This window comes from Solea senegalensis, linkage group LG6 (assembly GCF_019176455.1).
Source record: "Solea senegalensis isolate Sse05_10M linkage group LG6, IFAPA_SoseM_1, whole genome shotgun sequence".
Classification (NCBI taxonomy): domain Eukaryota; kingdom Metazoa; phylum Chordata; class Actinopteri; order Pleuronectiformes; family Soleidae; genus Solea; species Solea senegalensis.
Genome location: NC_058026.1, coordinates 804,170 through 827,664, shown reverse-complemented (window position 1 = coordinate 827,664; position 23,495 = coordinate 804,170). Strand labels below are relative to the sequence as shown.

At 43.6% G+C, this 23,495-nt stretch overlaps 1 protein-coding gene across 2 annotated transcripts; it reads right to left on the bottom strand.

Annotated features, from left to right (window-relative positions):
• Positions 1 to 1,756: 1,756 nt before the first annotated feature.
• On the bottom strand, positions 1,757 to 22,079 carry LOC122771314 (high affinity choline transporter 1-like). 2 transcript variants are annotated; one of them, XM_044028813.1, is made up of 9 exons: positions 21,827 to 22,079; positions 15,924 to 16,130; positions 15,548 to 15,661; positions 11,948 to 12,103; positions 7,879 to 8,027; positions 6,475 to 6,618; positions 6,144 to 6,297; positions 5,292 to 5,509; positions 1,757 to 4,359 (listed from the first exon to the last, which is right to left on the bottom strand). In XM_044028813.1, the coding sequence occupies exons 2-9, from the start codon at positions 16,105 to 16,107 to the stop codon at positions 3,814 to 3,816; spliced, it is 1,665 nt and encodes a 554-aa protein (XP_043884748.1). In that variant the 5' UTR covers positions 16,108 to 16,130; positions 21,827 to 22,079; the 3' UTR covers positions 1,757 to 3,813. The 2 variants fall into 2 exon arrangements, with proteins under 2 accessions (XP_043884748.1, XP_043884747.1); XM_044028812.1 differs by having other exon boundaries at positions 21,836 to 22,079.
• Positions 22,080 to 23,495: the final 1,416 nt, after the last annotated feature.

Below are 23,495 nucleotides of genomic sequence, written 5' to 3'. Positions count from 1 at the left end.
GATAGCAGTCGGGTGTTGGGGGAGATCACGCTGGCATGTGACACGTGGAGGCACCAGCATGTGTTTCAGTAATTACCCCCGGGGGGGGTTCTGTTGAATGACCATCAGAGGGTGACAGAGGCTACTTCCCATTTGATTTACAACATTGGTAATTATTTACACATTGTGAAGCACGGATGAAGACCCACTTTGAGGATGTCAGGAAACAGCGAGGGATGATGGGAATTCTTGTTTTGTCTGCTGGGAGAACGCACAGCAAATGGTCCACTAGTGAAAATGACACACACTAAACACTGGTGGACACTGGTGGACATGAAATAAAACAATAACAGGACGGCGTCACCGTCCCCATTGTAAATCCAACATTGATCGACACGACGTCACAATCTCGACCTTCGAAAGCAAAGGCGGACTCGAGAATTGAACCACGCCCCCAGTGTGACGTCCTGCAGGCGTGCCTTTGTTGTGGCACCAGAACTCCCTGAGACCCTCGTGTGGAGGATAAAGTGTTAGACGATGAGTGAGTGAGTGCTGACGGCTGAATACAGAACATTGATATAAATGAACTACATCAGCACTTACAGATACAGTTGTTGTGTATCTGCTCCTGGTCTCTCCCTCCCCTCCCTCTTGTCCTTTCTCTCCCTCACCTCTCCTCTTTCCTTTCACCCCCACCTGTCAAGGCAGATGCTGCACACCTGTGAGTCTGGTTCTGTCAGAGAGTTCTTCTTCTTCTGTTGCTCATCGTTTGTAATGAGTCAGGGAAAGACCCAAATGCAGCACACGGAGGCAGGCAGACGGTTGGTAATGATGTTTATTTAACACAACCTTCAGCGACAGGGGGAGCTGGACTCACTGGAGATCTCAGGTTGTCTGAAGAGGACGCGGAAGCAGACTGTTGTGTGAGGCGCAGGCACAGAGGGCACAAATGCAGAGGGAACTTGAGCCCAAGACAACAAGCCCACACAAGGGAGAGGACAGGACCAGTGCAGGGCACAAGCAGACAGAAGTCAGGCAGGGGCGGTACCAGGGTCTCAATCTCTGGAGAGACTAGTACTGGCAACATAGAACATCTGATCTGGCACTGAGTGAACAGAGAGGGGAGTTTATATACTGGGTTGATTGGTGATCAGAGGCAGCTGAGTGCAACAGGTGGACTCATGAGCAGGGAGGGGCAGGCGAGGAGGAGGAGGAGGGGCAGGCGAGGAGGAGGAGGGGCAGGTGAGCTGAGGTGAATGAGAGGACAGAGAGAAGATCATGACACGGATGGGTTTCTGTTTTCTGTGAGATTTGAGGTGATGTTTGTTGATATTGATACGAATGCAATTGAATTGAATTCTTTCATCTTTTGTTCAATTCATTAACATAAAAGTTGATTTTGTTTCTCAAGAACAAAAGACCGAAACAATACCCCGTCGTAATTTTATAGAATGTTTTTTACAGTATTGTTCTATAAAAGAAAGTGCCTCGTAAAGTGTAAACTAATCTCAATCTAATGTCGTTGTACCAGTGTGTGAAGTACATGTGAAGAAGAGGAGGATGACGAGAGAGAGCAAATGATCTTACTGCGGATAAATCTGTGAAAAGTCTGTCGCTGACTTTGCTCGACCTGTTTCCACGTCTGTATTTTAACGTTGTGATGACGGCGTTCTCAGGTTGGTATCAAACATCTGAGAACCACGGCTCTGAACCAGGATCTGGGCGTCTTACCCACCTGCACTTGTACAAAGACTCTCACAAACAAAAAAGAACCAAATCCTTTGATTTCAGCTTTTATTTGGACAGAACATCACCCCATGGGGATTGATTACAAAGCAGCAAGAGAAAACAGCCTTCACTAAAGCTCAGTATACAAACTACACTGGTAAAGACAATCAACATGCATAAGAGTATAAAATCAAATACATATTTGAGGATAATACAATGTAAAACTCCCGACCCACATTATATTATAAAACCGCCCAATACTTTCATAATCCTCCGCTGACTGACATTAAAAAATAAAAAACACATGATATAATAGATAATATACTTCTGCTCCACTATTAAGGAATTGCCCTTTATTGCCTTTATTAAGTTTATTATTGACGTCGTGCTGACGATAGCAGCTCTTCTTCCATCAAATCAGGTCACATGACCCTGTTTGACACTAGTGTTCCATCATAAGAGCTTGTGTGTGTTTCTCGTACTCAATGCATATCAATCAACACTGATTTAAAAGAAAAACAAAGTGTAAATACAAAAATCATGATCGGACTGTACAGTTGAAGAGTATAATACAAACACACATAAGTCATGCATGCTTCATATTCTCTCTGATTGGTCTTTGGAAGATGACATGAATAAAATCTGCTTCAGATGGAAGTCAGAGTCATCGTTTTAGGTTCTGAGTCTGTAAAACATAACTTTACCATCAGTGTTCCTTGAGGTATGCACCCTGATGACAGTGGAGATTAAAGGGCAACTGTATTTGAGAGGGAGCGTTCTGACACGAGTCAACATCTCTCTGCACGTCGACTTCAATAAACCACACTGTGTTTTGTAAGAAAAGGGAGAAATATTTGTACTCGATAAAGACACTTGAATTCAGAGCCTTTTGCCACCTTAGAGGAAACAATGATCCCATCATAGCTTTGCATACAAATGTATAACAAAACATAATATACAACACAAAGTCCAGTCGCCTGTCGCTCACTCCTCAAGACGAGCTTCACGGGTCAGTGAGGGTGAAGCCAGATCCTCGTCTGTTTGTCCACTGATGTGAATTTTGCGTTTCATGGAACACGTTAGAGAGAAAGAGGCGAGCGCTGGCGTTCCTGTCGAGCTGCAGCGGTTCATTCTTTACCCTCTCAATAAAAAAACAAAACAAAAATCTGCCCTAATGTGCAATTAATGCTTCTCAAAGCTGAAGATGGACAAATGTAGACGTGATTTCTTATCAACCTTATTTGAAGAAGTGCCACTGAACCCAACCCACCACATGAACCCGGAAACATCACATGGGCAGATACACTACAACGTTTGTCAGACCTCTGAGGACACTTGGACCGTTTGGGGACATCCTGTGTGTTTACAAGCAGACAAAACTCTCCTGTATGTGAAGAGAACCAATTTATTCTGAATATATTTCACTTCATATGGAGTTTAGTCTTATGTATCAGACGATGTACAAACTATAAAAGAAAGTTTCGTTAACAGAAGCTACAACAAAAGGACCAACAACTAGTGTGATTGTGCTTATTTCTGTTGGCTGATAATGGAAAATCCCCCTAAAAATCCCCCTGTAAAAGTCTGTGTGATTTAAAACAAACAAACAAATGTGTCTTTGACAAGATTTGGTAGCAAGAGGTAAAAACCTGGACCGTCATTTTTTAAAAAAACTCCTGTTTCACCATTTGGATTAAAAAAACAAAAATAAAAAAAAAAAAACATTGCAAAGCTGTTTTTAGCAGAAAGGGAAGAAATAAGAAATCAAGTCACTTTCAAATGAAGTGGAAAGATTTTTGGTGAAAACGTTGTGGAACGTTGTGTTTGTCAGACTGATTTGTAAAACACGGAAAGAGAAGAGCGAGGTATAATCGAACAGCAGCGCCGCCTGTGACACACGGATAAATGAGTCTTTTAGAAAACAGGACACATTAATCCCAATCACTCTCTTCTGAAAGAAAAGTTCAAAGATTTTTCCCCACAAGCGTTTTCTTCACGGCAAATCGTGGAGCGATTCTTTTGGGATGCAGATCATTTTCTTCAGTGAAGCAGCCGTCCTCCACGATTGGGTGGCGTTCTCATTCAAGCGCTCCCTCTTCTCTCCTCTTAGCAGCTGGTGGTGTCCAGAAGCTGCTTGGACGTGGAGGCATCTCCGTCCCCAGAGTTGGTCTTGCTGTTGTTGTCCAAGCCGTTGACCACCGATTTCTGCTTGTGCTTGATCATAAACACGTCCCACTTCTCCGGCAGCAGACCCTTGTCGAAAACCACGGAAGACAACCAGGAGACGAGCAGGATGGACACGAGCGACGCCACCATGATGGTGGTGCGGAAGGGGAAGTACTGGGTCATCTTTCCTTCCTCATCCAGGCGGCAGCCCGGGAATTTGATGACAGGTGGCAGACCAATGAGGGGCTCGCCACTGAGGACCCTCAGGGTTATTCCCATCATGTAGCCCACGACGGCGCCATAACCGTTAGAGACCTTGAAGAAGAGGATGCAGACGAGCTGAGGGAACATGATGGTGTAGGACATGTCCACGCCCACGAGCCAGAAGACCAGGACGCTGTTGTCCAGGAAGGTAAGACCAGTGCCAGCCACGCCGACCAGCACCACTGAGACACGGATCACCCACTGCATCTCCCGGTCTGACGCCTGAAAGACACAGTTACGTTTCACGTCGCGCAGAGATGTGAGCGATCATTCAGACTCGGCAGAGTTTACAAAGTCTACAACGCAGCAGGCGTGAAAGGGTTCTCGTGAAGCTCAGCACATAACACATGTGACGCAGTGCCAGACTACACTCATCATCATCATCATCGTCATCATCATCATCACTGCGTCATGTCAATAACGCCATGGTGGCCGCAAATGACATTTTATAGAATTACAGTACAAATATGGAAGGAGATTTAAAATCTTAAAAAGTGGAACTTTAATAACTAAAAAAAGAAAAAAACTTAAAAAAACTATTTTTATAAAAATAACAACAATAATAATAACAATAATAATAATAATAATAGATTTTATTTGTAACACAATTTATATTTAAAAAGAATCTCAACGTGCTACAAAAGTAATCAAAGGAGTGAATAAATACATAAATAAAACTAGGAATCAGGTTAAACCCAAACCCCAGTGACTGCACCGTCTCCAGGTAAAGACATTTGAGCTGAAAGATTTAGGGAACATGCAGTTTTTAAACTGTGAAATCATTTTATAAAATCAAAATCTCAGTTCCATTTTTAGTAACACAGTACAGTAACACAGTAAGATATGTGTATTACATTGTTGCTTGGTACTGAGCATCCAGCAACAAAACAACCATGAAACTGCAGCATTTACGCCTTAATAACGGTTTAAAATGGTGTGTTTGAACAGTGGATACCAATAAAAAGATATTTGGACAACCTATCGTGTAATGAGGCCGTTTGAAAAACGTCAACAATGTCGCACTGAAGGACTAATCGTCATCACGGTCAGTAAGATTCATCCTCTGGGAACCATGAATATCTTTGTGTTTAGAAATGGACCCAACAGACCAACATGATCGTCCTGTTAACATAAAACTAAATAAACCCTCTCACCTGCTTCCTGATGATGTTCTTGTAAATATTAGAGGAGAGCAAGGAGGCAGAGGACAGAAGAGCCGAGTCCATGGACGACATGACGGCGGCAGCGACGGCTCCGATGCCGATGACGGAGACGTACATGGGCGTGAGGAAGTGCAGGGCGATGGGGAGGATGGAACCCGTCTGGTTCCTCTCATAGGGGGTGGGTAATCCATAGCTGGTTGAGTTCCAGTCTGTGAGCAAGGATGAGTGACAGTTTGAATGGCAACCAAACATTTGAACGACCAAAGGGGAAAAACAGTCAAATAACAAGTACGGACATGAATGAGTTCTGAACGTCTAAGGCCTGGAACGCACCATCACACCATCGATGAGCAAGGAAGGGCAGAGCAGTTCATTAGAATCAGAATGGACTGAATCATTAGAATCAACAGAATCGTTCATGCTAAATGTTGGAGATTACTGAACGTTTTCAATGTTAGTATCGGCTAATCCTTCATGGAGAAGCAAAAAACCCCAGTGTCGAGTGGTGCTGGACCTCTCAATAACGAGAGCGACCACAGTGGACGGCTGTTTAACTCCAGCCAACGTTGTCGTCATGCAGCTGAGGCAGCGTCCGGCTTCGAGTACCGAGCCTAAGGTCAATGTGAAAACTGAATCCTTGTTTTCACAAACAGAACAGTCTGGTCTGGCTCAAGATTCCACTGTGGGGTACGTGGACCAGTTGCTAATAGCTGCGTGTTTGGCTCCACTCTTTGGACCATTGTTCTCAATAACTCAATGGAAGGATGCCAAAATAACTAAATAATCATGTGACATGTCAAACTGTTTAGACTTTAGACGTAGCTGTAAGCTAAGACTGTGTACCTGTAGATGCAGCCACGGCCCCCACCAGAATTGAGGGGATACCCAGCACCAGGCAGAAGGCAGCGGAGGCAAAGCAAGTCACTTGAGCCTGGCTGTAAGATGAGGACGAGAGGATTCTTTGGTAGAATGCCTGGTAGGCCAAACCTCCCAGAGCCTGGCACAAACAACACAACCATGACAGGAAACAGTTTGTTCAGCAGCACAGGACAAGACGCACAACTCTCTCATGACGCTGCTGCTGTTTATACTTGGACTCACATGGTGAAATCAGTCAACGAGGAGATGTTCTGTATATGTATATAGTATCATTCAGACCTCCCACTGCACTCACCAGCAGCATGAAGTCATCAAACCATTTTCCCGCCTCGTCCAGCTCCACCGTGCCGACCCACGGAGCCTGGTAGGTGAAGTTGTAGGCCGTCAGTGAGATGTCCAGAGAGTGAGGGTTGGTCATCAGGAAAGGAACGCACACCCACTGTCCGTAGAGATAGAAACACAAAGACACAACTCATCTGATTACATGAGTTAAAGACAAACTGTTGTGGAGATTTCAGAGCACATCATCTGATCGTCAGCTGATGGACTTTAATGACATTTCATGGAATTTAAAGCTCAACTTTAAAATCCACATGAAAAACAAACTCCTGCTGATGAGACTTGTGTGACCGGTCTGAGAGCATTGAGCGGCGCAGTCTTGTGGGGACACGCCCTTTCTGGGATTTGTTGCTCGAAATGATATAAATGTTTTTTTGAGAAATGAAATCTGACAAAAACAAGCGTCTGTTGTGAGGATTGTGTCCTCAGTTTACCTACAGCACAGCCCTGAAGATAACTGATCAAGTTCACAGACACACAAATAAAACCGTGACCGTGGGCAGGTGCCCTCCTTGTTTTACGCTCACAAACAGCGACGAGACGACAGTCGCACACAAATCTATGAATTCTCTGTCTGTTGCCATGAAGTGTGCGACTTTATCCTTGTAAATACCTGTAAATACCTCACAGTCTCATGTCCCCAACTGAGATTTACTGAAATGTGATTCCTCTGGACTTGTACCCACTTGTTTTTAAGAAACGTACGTTGGTGGCATCGCTGTGGGAACTGTCAAACAAACACAAAAGACACCACACAGCAGTGTTCCATAGCAACACCCATCAGGATAATGCTCAACATGGTGAAGACGTGTCTCAGAGCCACACGGAGGAGAAGTGGCTAAAACGGCAAAAAGACCTGGGTCCACAACGCGGTCCGACCCAGGACTCCAGGTACTTCAGTGCTCCACACACTAGGATAACCAGTGTATGTGAAGGAGTGAGAGCGATGACGGGGTGAACACTCAGACGACCGTCTGTGTTATTTTTGTTAAGCTTCACACTTTCCCGAAGACGGAGGGAAAGTGATGCCATGCTTCCAACTTTGTGGCAACTTTTTCTATTCCAACATGACAGTTTGGTGTGGAAGAACTCGACTGGCCCCGCCCACAGCCCTGAGCCCTGAGCCTTGAGCCCTGACCTCAACCACACCAAGCACCTTCAGGACCAACTGGAACACAGACTGTGAGCCAGACTTTCTCATCCACACACTTCTATGGAAAACTATTCAAAATGGAAAGTCTTCCAAGAAGTGTGGAAGCTGTTCTCGCTACAACTCCACGTTAAAGAGAATACGTCCTTACAGGCGTTCAGATACGTAAAGATGAACTGCTAATGTGTAGGAAGAGTACACGTTACGCACCAGGCTGACAAAGATGAGGATGAGCTGGATGACATCAGTGTAGGCCACAGAGTAGAGGCCGCCCAGCAGTGTGTAGATGATGGCCACCACTGAGGAGATGAGGATGGAGTAGACGTAGGGCAGATCCAGAATCACACTCATAGTTCCACCTGGAACAACACGGCAGAGAGGTGAGGCAAAGTGTCTCAGAGCATCTCTACTGTACAGAAACATGCATGTTCTCAGTCTCACTGTAAGTCTTTTATTTCCCACACAAACACACTCGTCGTATACATGCATTCACTCTTATCGACTTAAAGCTCCAGTGCGTAACTTCTGACGTCATTTCCGATCTCGCGACCCTCCTTCACCCAGTCGCTAGAGGCGCTTCGACCAAATTGCAGGTTTTTCTTAACAGAAGAATCGAGCAACGTGACAACGAAACACGGAGTGACCTCGGCGTCGTGGAACGCAGCGGTTTGAACGCGACAGACCTTTCTACTCAAAAGTTACGCACTACAGTTTTAAGATTCAAGAAACAAGGCAATGACATTATCTTGTACTTGTTCATCTATCTCAATGCAGTATTTTCTAAAAAACACAGAAATCCTAATAGAATGACACTTTAACATCGATGACAGTGATTTAAAACTCTAAAACAGCATCAAATTGCTTAGCTAAAGGTAAAGTTGTTAAGGATAAAACAAAATGTACAGAAAAGTAACAGAAGCAGCCGACTGATGGTGACTTTAATATTCACCCACTTGGGTGAAGTTAAACCTTTTAATATGTATACGTACAAATACTACTACTACTACTACTAATAATAATCATAATACTACTACTACTAATAATGATGATGATGATGAAAACAAATCAAGATCAAAGTAAAAAGAAAAGTGTCTTCAAGTGGTGAAAGAAATGTGAAAAATAGGGGAAGAAAAAAAAAAAAACGGGAGTAAATGTAAACAAGTGAATGATAAAAAAAGAGAAAAGACATCTCGTTACTGAAACAAGGCAAGCAAAACGTCACTACCTTCACCGTCTCTTCTGCCACATTGCCAGGATCCCCCAGCAGCAGCCTGCAGCCACACCACAACAATGCCCTTAAACAGAGAAGTGTCAGATGGGCACCATCGCTCGCCACTCACTGCCCCGCTGAGCGCCCTGACGACCCCGCCTCCCCCGCCTCCCCCTGAACCACCCCGACACTGACTGAACACTGTAGAAAAGGGAAACTGGACTTGTGTGAGTTTAGTAGAATCTAAACTGAGTCCATATGTGAGTCAAGGTTCCTACGTACAAACGACCGAGAACCTTCACACACACGTTTCACCCCTTCATTCTTACATTCTGTTTTTTTAAATATCAAGATGATTGTGTTCAATGTGCATAAATAGGATAATACTGAGCATCTTGTATTAATGAGAACATACTACAGTTATTCACCCTCCTGTTCACACTTGGCTCCAAAGCGCATACAGGTGAATGCATGAAGAGACGGGCGGCAGCACAGTGTGTGTGTGTGTGTGTGTGTGTGTGTGTGCATGACTACAGTCTCAATGCACGGCCTTCAGGTCACAGTGATTTCTATATGTATGTATACATATATATATATACATATATATATGTATATATATATATACATATATATATACATATATATGTATATATGTATACATATATACATATATATGTATATATATATACATATATACATATATACATATATATGTATATATGTATATATGTATACATATATACATATATATATACATATATATATATATGTATACATATAAAATACGCTTGTCTGCTCGGACTGAACGTGAGATTGTTGTGATTCTGCGAGAGTCGTACGTGAGCAGAGCAGAGGAAACGGGTCCACGCTTGAGTCACCGCATTTTAACACGTGCGTTAAAAGAAAATACACATTCCAACAGTAATTACAACATTTGATTATTATCCATTTTTTTAAATTAGTAAACACATTTATCAAAAGTTAAGAGAGATTATGTGAGAATGTCACAGAAGGGAATGCAGAAATGACCGGCCACTAAACGTTTATTTGTTATGGATTTAAGTCGAGATGCGTTCTGACGCCATGTGTGAACTGAAGCCCATGGAAGTACGACACATGTATGGTTCACAGTTTACGTTTCGCTCTGAGCGAGATTCTCTCCTCTGTTCTGAGGAAAAGTGGAATGGGATTCATGGACCTCTGGGAATAAACTGGCAGCACCGGGGAACGACAGAGGCAAAGAGCCGCCTTAATCGTCCCGGTGTTGTTTTTAGCTCCTTGTTCCACTTCCACCTCACTCATTCACTCACACACACACACACACACACACACACACACATGCAACACACGCACAACTGAAACTTGACCGTGACTGTGTGATATTATAGAAGGTGTGTTTTCTAAGTTAAACCTGATGCTGGGTTTATGTTGCACATAAACAGTGTCCCGGCAACAACATCTCTGAGGGTCAAGTGCTCGTGTGTGTGTGTGTGTGTGTGCGTGTGTGCGTGTGTGTGTGCATGTGTGTGTGTGTGTGTGTGGCATCTCTCCATAACTCTCCCAGAAACAACGTCAGGAGGTTTAACTGACGAGCGACAGGTCGCCTGATTCTATATTGGGTTAAGTTTGGATAAAAATGTCCCGGGAACATTCCTGCGTCACTACCAGTCCTTTTGTGGAGCATCATTGTGAGTGACAGACAGACAGACAGACAGACAGGCAGACAGACAGGCAGGCAGAATCCTGGCATCATAATCTACAAACAGCGGAAAGCATTTGTAATAATGACACAACAGTCTAGTTTCATTGATCATTGATCACCTCTCACAATCAACAGGCTGCTCGATCTTTAACCGCCTTTCTCAAATTACACTGGAAAAGAAAACAGTGTTAAAAAAACACAAGGAAACACACACACTGTATATACACACACATTTTCCCTGCTGCGCCACACACACACACACACACACACACACACACACACACACACACACTCACACTGCAGAGCACATGCACACTCTCATTCAAAGCACATAAAGACACACAATGAATTCATCACTTACAGATTAAAGAACAATGACGACAACAGTGTCAAATGACACTTTTCTACCCGTCGCCATCGACTGCACTGATGTGTAAACATAAGAAACGACAACAGTGGTGGAAAAACCCGCACTGGTCGACCTCTACATGGATTTCATCACAAGGAAACACTAAGATCTTGTCCCCTAGGCCACATAATAACCCTAAAAATAACGCACTGCAGTAGTGCGTTATTTTTAGCGACTGTCCCTCTTTGTGTTCATAATGCTGAGGATCAACCACAGGAGCGGCATCTGTGTTACGGACGTCTACTTTCAGTTTTAGTCGAGCTGTGTCGGCTACTCCTGCAACGTCAGCGAAACACACTTTAAACATTGTTCTGCTGTGAAATGAGGCAGAAAAACACAAATCCAAGACTCGTGAGCTGTGTTATGATGAGGCAGATCAGCTGTTTGAGGGCGGTTACACCGTATGATAGTGATGTGAATATAATGATATAAAGAAATCATTCAAACTCATTCATGTCAGCTTGTGTAGAAAATGAGTCATTTGAGAACATCATCACTGTGACATTTGGGGAACACTGATCGACAGTTATCGGACCAGAACTCGAGAACCCGAATACTAAACCACTGAGAATAAATACTTAATCTGTAAGTTCTTTTACAATCTCTCTGTCCACACTCACATGAAAACAATGTGTAAATGGTGTGACAGTTCTCCTGTGTCACTCTCAACACATGAACACACTGACCCTGCGCTTCAAAAAAGCCTGAAATATACCTTTAACTGTGGCAGGTTCAAAACATTGTGATTGTACAAAGAGGGAATGCTGCTAGTGACGTACACATTGGCTCTGACGACACCTGTAATCATGTGTCGACCTGCAGCTGTGGATGAGCTGGTCCACACCTCAGTTACAGCTGTTGTTTTCTACCCATCTAACGTCCCTAGATCTGTCTGCGCTTCCACGACTGCACACGAGAGACACACAGCCGGACAGTGAATGAGCGTCAATGAACTTACCCAGGCTGACGAGTGTGCGCGCCACCCACAGGACGTCTGCCACCAGAGCGGGAAGGATCAGGGCGCTGCTCATCACGTTCCCGTACTTCTGCTGGAACGGGTCCATCATTGTCACGTACTTGTTCTCTCTCATGGGCTTGGCAAAGAAAAAGCCACCTGCAGCAGGAGCACAGCTGTCAGCATGACATCAAACACAAGGGTCTAAAGCCGGGGTGTCAAACTCAAAGCCATCGCGGGACAATTTTAATACATTTGGAATGGTCACGGGCCAAAACGTATATATATATATATACGTATATATATATACGTATATATATATACATATGCGTACGTTACCATCCTCATCTGACCTTACAGATTGCATGTTGCTTGTCAACTACTGTCAGAGACGTCTAAAAAGCAACAGACATTAAGCAGCTTCTTTGGCGTTTCGCCACCTACAAAGAAACTTGAGCCAGAGCCGAATAAAAGACTTTTTTCAGAAAAGTGGCTCCAGGATGTGCAGTGGCTTGAAACTAACGATGACTGCTGACGACTGAAATGTGCTGCAAGATTTGCAGACTAAAGCAGACTAAACAGGTGTGTTTTCTAAAGGCTCAAAGAATTTCAACCATCCTTTATTTGACAAACATGAAAAGAGCAAGGAGCACACAAATGTGGCACAAGAAGAAATATCCAGTCGCCCACTTGCCAGATGGCGAGACAAGCTCTGTTTAATATTTTTCTCCTCGCCTTCCATAAAGCTAAACGCGCACGTCCCATGTCTTCCTATTCTGAGGATGTTCCTTCACTGAAGCGTCTTGGAGTAAACGTGAAACATCATTCACGTGATGCTCTGCACGCGAATCACGCAGAGCATCGCTCACTCCATCAGCAGGGAGTTACGGGCCAAGTTGCAGTCTGCTGCTTTTTGATGGATCTGAGGACAATCGTTTACATCGTGTCCGTGTCCAGCAACGGAGAATTTACCTCCGACTTTATTGGACTGATTGAATTGGGTCCTGGGGGTTAATTGAAGAGTTTGAAATCAGATATGACTCCCTCAAGTCATGTGATCATTTCTTAGTTTTTGATCAGGAAATGCAAGACCTCCACAGTTTTGGAAGCACAACCGTTTGCAGCACTCTCAAGAAATATGAGGCCACCTTGCAACTTGACAAAGACACCACTGTGACAGAATGGAGGCGCTTAAAGCAGGCAGGAAAACGCCTGGGAACCTCTTCTGTCTGTGTATCACTGTGTCCAAATAATTAATACAAGTAAACCAGATGCTTCGTCCAACATCAACAAGGTGGTGAAGCTGTCTCTTACACTGCCTTTAAGCAGTGCAGCTTGTGAGAGGGGATTCTCACATCTCAACAAAACAAAAACCAAGTACAGATCACGTCTGTCACATGCTCGTCTCTCAGTCCTGATGCACATTCACCTATCAAAGCAGAACACAGACACATTCGTCCCAAAGCAAGCTGTTGACCTGTGGATGGAGACAGCTCAACCAAGGACAGGGAGGTGCATCTACAGCGTCTTCATCATGTACCATGCAGGAAGCTGAAGCAGAGGACAGTGGAAAGAGGACGACGCTGAAGAGGACAGTGGGGCGACACTGAGGAGAAGGACAGTGGGGGCGACGCAGAAGAGGACAGTGGGCGGCAGCTGAAGAGGACAGTGAAGCACTGAAGAAAGTCGGTGAGGGCGGCTGAAGAGGACAGTGGGGGCTACTGGGGAACAGTGGAAGCGACACTGAAAGAGGACAGTGGGGGCGACACTGAAGAGGACGAGGCGGCGCTGAAGAGGACAGTGGGGGCGACTGAAGAGAGGAACTAAGAGGACAGTGGGGCGGCAGCTGAAGGGGACAGTGGGGCGACACTGAAGAGGCAGTTGACACTGACAGTGGGGCGGGGCTGAAGGGACAGTACACTGAAGAGGACAGTGAAGAGGACGGCACGGCTGAGAGGACAGTGGGGCTGAAGAGGACAGTGAGGCGGCGGCTGGGGACAGTGGGGGCTGAAGGGACAGTGAGGGCGACGCTGAAGAGGACAGTGGGGGCGACGCTGAAGAGGACAGTGGGGGCGACACTGAAGAGGACAGTGAGGGAGACTGCACTTATTGAGACCACGCTACATATGGGGTGAGTACCAAACACCATCTCCTGGTACTCACCTGAGTAACTCACTGAAAAAGTTATGTGCACCCCTGTATATATATATATATATATACATTTAGTTGTTCTACTTTGATGCTCGCTCAAACATTACCTCGAGTTGAAAACTTCTTAATCTCAATTAAGTAATTAAACACTAATGGAAACACTCGTCATTTGACGGATAATAACATAATTGCCATGCATTGTGAAAATGTAGTTTCTAGTCAATGCACTATTTAAAGCAACATAGATTTATTATAAGATCAATTAAACACTCGCAGTCACATAAAATCCTGGGAGCTCGATATTGACACATGTAAATTAGCAAAACAGGCGCTGTATAATACCGGCGGGCCGCGAGCCACAGTTTGACACCCCTGCTCTAAAGTGACCACAGACAGAACATGTGTTACTGACACACAATCACTCGATAATTCACACACAATTCACCTTGCTGTGAGACGCAGGGGACGCACACACATATGTTAGACTTACTCCATCACTCTTTACTCCACAGCCATGAAATACAGAGGAAGAGGAGGAAGAGGAGGAGGAGGAGGAGGAGGAGGGTAAAAGAAAACAGCTGCAGCTCAACAATGGACAGGAACAGGCAAGGGAATGTTAGATTTCCTGATCTGGGAATTTGGGGTTTCCACTTCCACGCAGTGATCAGTGAGCAGTGATAACCTGACCTGGTCCTCATGTTTACAGAGGGAGCAGGAAATCCAAGTCTCTTTGCACCTGTTGCCTCAAAGTGATTTCAAGTGAACCTATTTTTAACATGAATGACACTTTTATTGGTGAGTGGAGTCAGATTTGGTGTGTTGGCGTTAGTATGTGAATATTGAAATAAATGATGAATATTAAAATAAGCTCAAAATAACCTGATTCCTGCCATAACAGTGTTTACACTTATGGATATGGAACAGAAGGAAAACTTAAAACTTAAAATAATGATCCTTGTACATTTTAATGAATAATATTAGGTTTTTTTCAAATATTAAATATTCATATAAAAAGCCCACGATGAACAAACTAAAGATCTTTGGAGTTTTGATGTTAACAGAAGGCAACAGAGTTTCTCCAACACACTTGGATGTGAAGACCTGCAACACGCAACTTCACCGATACGTGTTGCTATATTTTACACACTCTACCTGTTTAGTCCGGATTGAAATGTTTAAATATCTTATGTCCATGTTTCCTGGTGTGGAAATGTTCCCGACGAGTTAGGCTGAATAAAGTTCCACATCTATGTTTGTGTCTATTTAAATCTGTGAACCTGACACTGCAGTGCACGCACACCAACCACCGTGAGATCGCTTTCACTCCTGCAGTTCTATCCAATTAAATCCGGCTCGCACATCAGTCAGCGAGCGGCGTTCGTTCAGAAATCAAGGGCGGGAATGCTGCAGGGGGTTCATGGTAGACACGGGGGTTAAATCTGTGGCACTCACCTAAGAAGAAGGTCAGTACATAAGGCACAGGCATGAGGGCCCAGACTGCGCCCAGCGTTGGGTTGTATGTTGCTTCAGCGATACCAAGGATGAAGCCTCCACCCACCCATGTCGCTGCCGATGGACAGAACACGCGTTATAACAACATGACAGCACATGAAGTGTACAGTTCATACCAAAGCCTATCACAGCTTTGTACTCGTCACTTATGTCACAACATTCTTCATCCAAACATATAATTATACACACAATTACAATGAAAACAAATTGTTCCCCGAGGTTTTAAAATTCCCCGCGTCACATTTTCACCTCTGCTGCAGTTTCACAACGCCCTGAAAGTACTTTATAAAGCAACAATCGATAGTTACAGGGTTACCGGTGAGAGTAAAGATGCCAACGAGCAGGTTGATGTTGCGTCCGGCCAGCAGCGTGATCTCCATGCCATTTCCCATGCAATTCTTCTCCGCCTTCTTTGAGCGCATGGACGCCCAAATGCCCGTGCCCAGGATCACCAGGTAGAACACGGCCATCACCACCAGACCAGGCACATTCAGAGCCATCTTCAACTACAGCTGTGTGTTTGCTGTCGGACAGAACGACAAAGAAACAGGAACATTTCAGGAAGAGCCAGGAAAGGCAACAAACACACAGTTTGCAAACCACGACAAACAAACAAACAACACAAATAAACATGTTGTCTGCAGGACATGAGGTAGAGGGAGGCGAGTCTGCACAACTTCAAATGTCATCCAAGAGGATTTTGAAAAACAAAGGTAAGGTTTGGAGATGGTTTAGCTTTACATCATCTTTTATTTTCGTCCGCCGGGCGCGGTTCATCCCGTCTCTTTTGTGACTGTATACATTGTAATGAACAGTCGACTATTCTCATATTCGATTTATCGGTTTCTTCAATGTGGATATTTTCTTGTTTCTTAAAACAGAATCATTTTGGTCTGTGGACAAAACAAGACGTTCAAGAACATCATGGTTTCCAGGTTTGTGAACACAAGCAAACATTTACTGACCTAACAAGAAGTTGATTACTTCATCATGAAAACAACTGTTACTTGCAGCCCTCGTACATATATACATATATATATATATATACACGTGTATATATATACGTGTATATATATATACACATATAAGAAGATCATATGGGTAAAGGTTGGTGTGTGTGTGTACACAAGGCCTCGGGCAGTTTGTCAGAAAACCTACTTATTTAAACAGTGAAATACAGACGTGACTCCGCCCAACACAGTGAAAACATCTGCTGTACAGAAAAGCTTTGGCTCACATCATAAAACTTAAGAGAGAAAGAATGCAAACACTGTACAGTATGTTCACACGGGAGGAATGAGGAAAGGAAAAGAGACTTTGCTTTAGAAAAGAATAGATTCTACAAACATGGGCAGGAGACTCGTGTGTGTGTGTGTGTGTTGAAGTGAGGGTATGGAAGGAATGGGTGAGGGGCTCGGGGCTGGGGGTGTTGACTCCTTGCCAAAGTCTACAAAAGCCTTGAGAAGCTCACTGACGTGGCTCATGTTTAGGTTCTGTATGTCTGTTGCAGCCCTGACATACCGCACTCTGCAGAGTTTAAATAGCAGTGTTAGCGTCAAGATGAGGGGGGGAGGGGCTCAAAATACACATTTAGTGATATATCGTCGTCCTTCCTCGTACAATACAACATTAACAAATGAAGGCGCTCTAAAGTAAAACACTCCCTGTCAGTTTTCACTCACCGGGCGTCGCTACTTGATGTCTCCTCACGGTGGCGCTGCTCAAATGAACGAGGGAAACTTGGGCTGAAGCTACTGGGTCAAAGAAGAGGGAGTTTACTGCGGGGTTAATGGTGGAGAAAGCTACGCTAACAGATGCAGATCCATCCACATGTGAATAAACAGAGAAATGCCGTTGACTGTTTTCTTCAGGTAGACAGATACGGTGATTGTCTTGCAGAATCGTTGTATCGTGATATTATTGGTATCGTGGCGCATGTATCGTGATATTATTGGTATCGTGGAGCATGTATCGCGTATCGTACGATACCCTGTAATTCCCACCCTCAGTCAAGACCAAGACCAATAAACTGTAGTAAAAAGGGCTGATTCAGTAGTTTGCAGTTGCTTCTCTATCCTGTGTGGTAGAGCTAAAGCCTTAGTTATGACACAGCTAAAATCAAAGCTATGTCATTCTTTTATTTACCTTTCATCACATATCGATTCTCTGTTGTTTATGATGAGAGTCTGAGTGGACTCTTCTGCAATAATGTTGCACTGAAAGTCATTCTGCACTTCTGGGAAAGAAGAACCAACATCATCCCACAATCAAAGCGCGCACTGTGACGTCTGCGTGCATTCTGGGTAACGATGGCGGAGAACAGATCAAAGGCAAACGACGGCTGCAGTTTGTATCCGATATTAACAACAAGAGAGTTTGTGATCTCTGTGATCTTTGTGATCTCTTTGATCTCTGTGATCTTTGTGATCTCTGTGATCAGCAGCAGCAGCTTCTGCTGAGTGGACGGTTGGGGATTGAAAATCAGAACCAAATTTAAATACATTACAGTGTGAGACAAGAGACAGAGTTGAATTTCAGTTGCTCAGAGATGTATAATTTAAACAAAGACTTAATGTTCCAGAATGTAGCTATCTAGCTAACGATTCTCCAAATCCTTGATTCGATTATAAGTTCATGATACTTAAGGTCACTAAATCAGCACTGACCTGCAGTAACATCATAATACATGGAAGGAAACACCTTTGTAGTAAGGTGTGATCTGCTTGGTGTTTCGTAGCGTGGTTCCAGAACGTTAATCACTACAAACACGTGAGTTGAATTTTGAGGAGGTTTCGCTCCAAATGATGAGTTGCCTGCGTTAACCGAGTTGTTAACCGAGTTGTTAACCGAGTTGTTAACCGAGTTGTTTCCATAGTTTAAGTCCCTTTGATGCACGCAGAGATGTCCTGTGCACATGCAAAATATGTAATCTTAGGCTGTCAAGTTGGAATTGAGATTTGAACGCGGGACTTAAACGTTTGCGTTGGAACTGGAACTTTGTTACGTGTTGGAATGCGACATTAACTGACAGCTGCAGCACAAACAGAGAGATGGGTCAAAGGATTCAAATGTATTCCAATATTTTCCGGGACATTATATATTTGTTCAGACTTATTTTGGGAAAAAGTGGCAGCCCTAATGTAGGCGGAGCCTCGTGTAATGGGGCTTTAAGCAGCCGCAGCGGTGGCAGGATTCTCTGTGGCCTGCTGGGATTTTGCGACCGCTTGTAAAAAAAAAAAAAAGAGTCAAGAGGGACGTCCTGTTTTTGGTCCAGTAGATTGTTTTCAGACACTTTTGTGTTGTTTGCACTTTAGTTGTTGCCTAGTTAGTGTTGCTTTGGGTTCTGCTAAACATGTGCTCGCCTCCATCTTCTGCTGTCAGCTGACAAAATGACAGTCTGGCACCAGGCAACATTTTGTGTTACTGCAGAGGTAAGAAGGTTGATTTGTGGAGTATGTTTAGTGAGAAAGATCTGCTATATTTTATGATCAGCTCTGTTTCACTGATGCAGGAGACTGAATTCCTCAATCTTTGTAACATGCTGTGAGACATTTTACTGCTCAGAGAGGCCTGGAGTCCCTCTATAGGGGTAATGTACACCTATTGAGCAAGTTGAAAAAAGTCTCCCTCCCTTTGCTTTTTTCTCAGTGTAATGTGTGTGTTGTCTCTAAAGTTCTGGCCAGAGAACGTCATCATCTGACTCCTCAGAGAGACGGGATGTACGCATGTTACAGACTGTAAAACCACATGAAACAGCATATTGCAAATACTTAAGCTCAGTCCAGTCACACTTCATTTGATATTGTTTTTGCAGTAATTGGAAGTCTGGAGTGTTCAGTACCACATTTAAAAGAAGTTAATATGTAAGCCATGAGGGCTGAAGGCAACAATCTCTCGTTGCAGTGGAACAGAACCGTAACTGAAGACACAACAAACAGGACGACTCATGCACTGATATTCAGAGAGAGTTCTGTCAAATGAACTCATCTTTGGTAACATGTGTATGTAATAGAGGAGCTGAGCTTTAGACCCTCCTATCAGTGTCTCACTCTCCCTATACTGATGATGCATGTCTATACGGGCTACATGGCGAGCAGAGCATGTGGATATGGTTAAGCAGTTTGGGAATTTCATTCGACTGCCAGTGCAAAGGAATTAGGAATTAGGAAATTCAGACCAGCGCTGACCATTCATTTCTTCCAACAATATTAGCATGACGTCCCCATAGCCTACTTATAGAAAAGCTAAAAAGTGATGAAAAGTCACTACATTCTGGCATAGCACCATAATCAATCCACCACATACACATCCTCCATATGGAGACCAAAACCTGGTCCTATTGAGGCAGGACCTTATTTCTGAGGAACTGGTTAAGTTGAGGGCTAAGATTTAAATTGTGGTTAAGTTAAGTTAAGGTTCTATACATCTAAACATTTACATTATTATTTCTTTTTTTTTTTCACAATGACTGTGAAAATACCCGTCAATAGAGTTCTCGACGGGCCTGAAAATGACAACCCGACCCTTTCTTCGGACAACACAGCAACCACAGGAGCCACGCTCCATCGAATTTGTATCACGATGAACATGTGCAGCAGGTACCAAACATCCAGAACCACAGCACTGTTTGTTTTTCTGTGACGTGAAAGGTCAACAGGAAGCTGATACAAGACACATTAGCTTATAGAGAGATGCAGCGCCACCTACAGAGATGGAGGTCGACGTACACGGCCAATCAATCAATGTTCTCCCAGTACTTTTCCATTCAGACTTGGCAAGTTGTCTGATTGTCTGTCTTACTCTGGCTGTAGACAGAAATCAGTGTAGCCCAGGCCCATCCTTGATGAATGTGACACTTACCTGTCACCCAGTCTCAATATTCATCATAGTATTTACTTTCATACAGGTGTTTAAGTGGCAGGAGTTCAGATGTATATGAATACTTCCCACTTCCCTCTCACACACACCGCTCTCTCTCTCTCTCTCTCTCTCCCTCACTCACTCCTCACTCACACACACACACACTCACACACACACACACACACACACACACACACCCCTGCTGCTCCCAGTAGTTTTCCATTCAGAGCAACTCCTGCACAAACTGTACATTAACCATCTGCCTCATGTTTGTGTTTTACATGATCAATGACAAATGAAAGACCTCAGAGTGGCAACACACAACACACTGAAGTGTTTCAAATAAGAAATAAAAATCATGTGCACATACTGCTGACATGACATGACTGCATTATCAGCCAAAATCTGATAAATCAGTGAGTTTGAGTTTTCAGCTTCTTAAATGTGAATATTGTCTGGTTTCTTTGCTCCAAATAACAAATAAACCAAACAAAACAAGACATTTGACAACATCATAATTAGCACGTTTGGTAAATACGGTCAATATTTTCGGACACTTTACAAACCAAACAAGTGGATTGATTAATCTAGAAAACAATGGTTGGTTGCAGAAACCCGAACCAGGTCTCCATGAGACCAGGTCTCCATGAGACAAGCTGAAGATGAATGAAGCAATCAATCAAAGCGTTGCAGCTTTTGTCTCAGTCACAGCAACACAGTGGAAAATTACAAACAAACAACACACTGATAAAGACAAGACGGAGCAGAGAGGAGACACAGATGGTGTGTTTCTGTATCCCAATAAAAAGTACTTTTACTGTATATATTCATTTTACTGTAGGTAAAGTTCCTTCCACTGAACATGGAATTTGATTTGAATTGGTAGTGACAGTTTATGGTATTAATTTAATTGGACAAATTACACCTTATAGGCAGAGTAAGTACTTTTATTGTGTACTTTATAATAATCCGGTGTCAAGTTTCATTCTAAGAAACAAACTGAACAGGGATTATTATTATTATTATTATTATTATTGCCACCTTTGAAGTGATATACATGGTTTGTGCTTTCAATTCTACAAAGCACAGTATTTATTTATATTATTGTGTATATTTAAACCCACTTTCAATCATTTCATTTGATCTACTTCACATGTATGGAGTCAACGTACTTCATATCACTTGTACACAAAGTAATACATCCAATGAATTTTAAACCATAAATGACGGATGAAACACGTGGATTGAACACCGCAGATTTAGCGTCACAACCGTCGCTATTAAACACTTTGTTGTGAACTTTTCATGCAGAGGACACAGTTTAAAGACATCAGGACAAACACAAGATACTGTACATACAGCACTGACCGCTGCGTGTGCGTGCGTGCGTGCGTGCGCGCGCGTCCTGAATGATGCTGTGATGAGGAGAGACAGGTGATGACTTCAGCCCGCGGTCAGCAGCAGCACCAGACTCGAGGTCAGGGTCTCCAGACAGGGACTTGAAACAGGAAAAAAGCCTTTTAAACAAACAGCTGAGCAGTAAACACGCGTCACACACGCTCACGTGACATCTGTGGAGCACGAGGATGGACGGAACTGTCCGGATTAAGCCTCACTCAGCCCGGCTGTGCTTTTAAAAGCGCATCAGTGTGGGAGGGGCTCGTGGATGTATTATAGGAACTGGATGTAGCTCCACCCCCTCCGCCTTGAAGACAATTTTGTCCACAGGATAGACACCTGGAGACATGGACACAGACATGTCTACATCTTAATGTTCTATATTTTTCACAATTGTTTGAAATGTTTGACATTTGTAAATCCTTCCTAAAGGCAATAATAGCCCACTGCTGTGTACATTGAGCAGGTTGAGCAGATTGAGCAGGTTGAGCAGGTTGAGCATTTTTTGGAGGCTTGTGGTGCCGGACGTGATGTCTTGAGGGCCACAGTAACCCAGGACTTAGCTGAATAATAGAGCCGTCGACGCCTACGAGACACTTGTTACTGGTTATATGGCCTGACCAGGTCATCCTGGCCCAACCCTAAGCTCACTTCTTCTCCATGCCTAACTTCTTCCACTTTTCTGAGATCTTCGGGACCTCTCGCTTGGGAATAGTTGCAGGCGCTGGTTTCCATCGGCAGCCGGCCCTCAGTACGTCACTGCCGGCACCACAGCCCTCTGGAACGGACACAAACAATTCCATAAACAGAATCCATAAACAGTGATTTCTGGTCAGTTTGATGAGTTCCTTAAAAATAAAAAGTATCAAATCTTGATTAATAAACTGAATATGAAAACAAAGTATTACATACACAAAAGAAATGTAAAGTTTGTATAATTTATTACAATCTGTAAAAACTGCCCTTGTATAATGTTTTTGTATGTGACTTACTTTAAATATTATGTTGTTTCTTTTCTCTTCTTTAAAAACTCTTTTTATATTCTTTTCTTTTTGTCTTTTTTATATTTATTTATTTATTTTCCCTTTTTTTCCAATGTAGGTTGTTAGAAAGTGTTTGGGTTCATAATCGTAGTATAATGATGATACACTGGTGAGGAAGCTGAAAAAAAAGCACATGCGATGGGTGAGCAACTCCATAGGAATAGACAGAGCCAAGGGGGCGGAGCTCTATCCAGTTCTTATAATACATCCATGGAGGGGCTGGACAGGGGAAGCTGCTGCTGCTGCCCCCTGATTGGTGCCTGACCCTGATACTGGAGCGGGTCCTCCTGTTAACTGCAGCCAATTAGGTGAGCTGGAGGTGCAGGGGTGTGTGTGTGTGTGTGCCCCTGAAGTGTTGGTGGGTTTTCCTTCATTTTCTCTCCCCACTCCCACTCCGACTCCCACTCCAGCACTTATTTGTTGTTCCAGGTACAAATCTGAAATCTGAAAACAATTGAAATGATACATGTGATAAAAAACCCTCTCAGCTGCTGCTGCTGCTGCTGCTTAGTGGAGTGACGGTTGCTCAGTGGTAGAGCGAGTGGTCGTTCAACTCGAAGGTTTAGGGTTTGATTCCTGACTAGTGT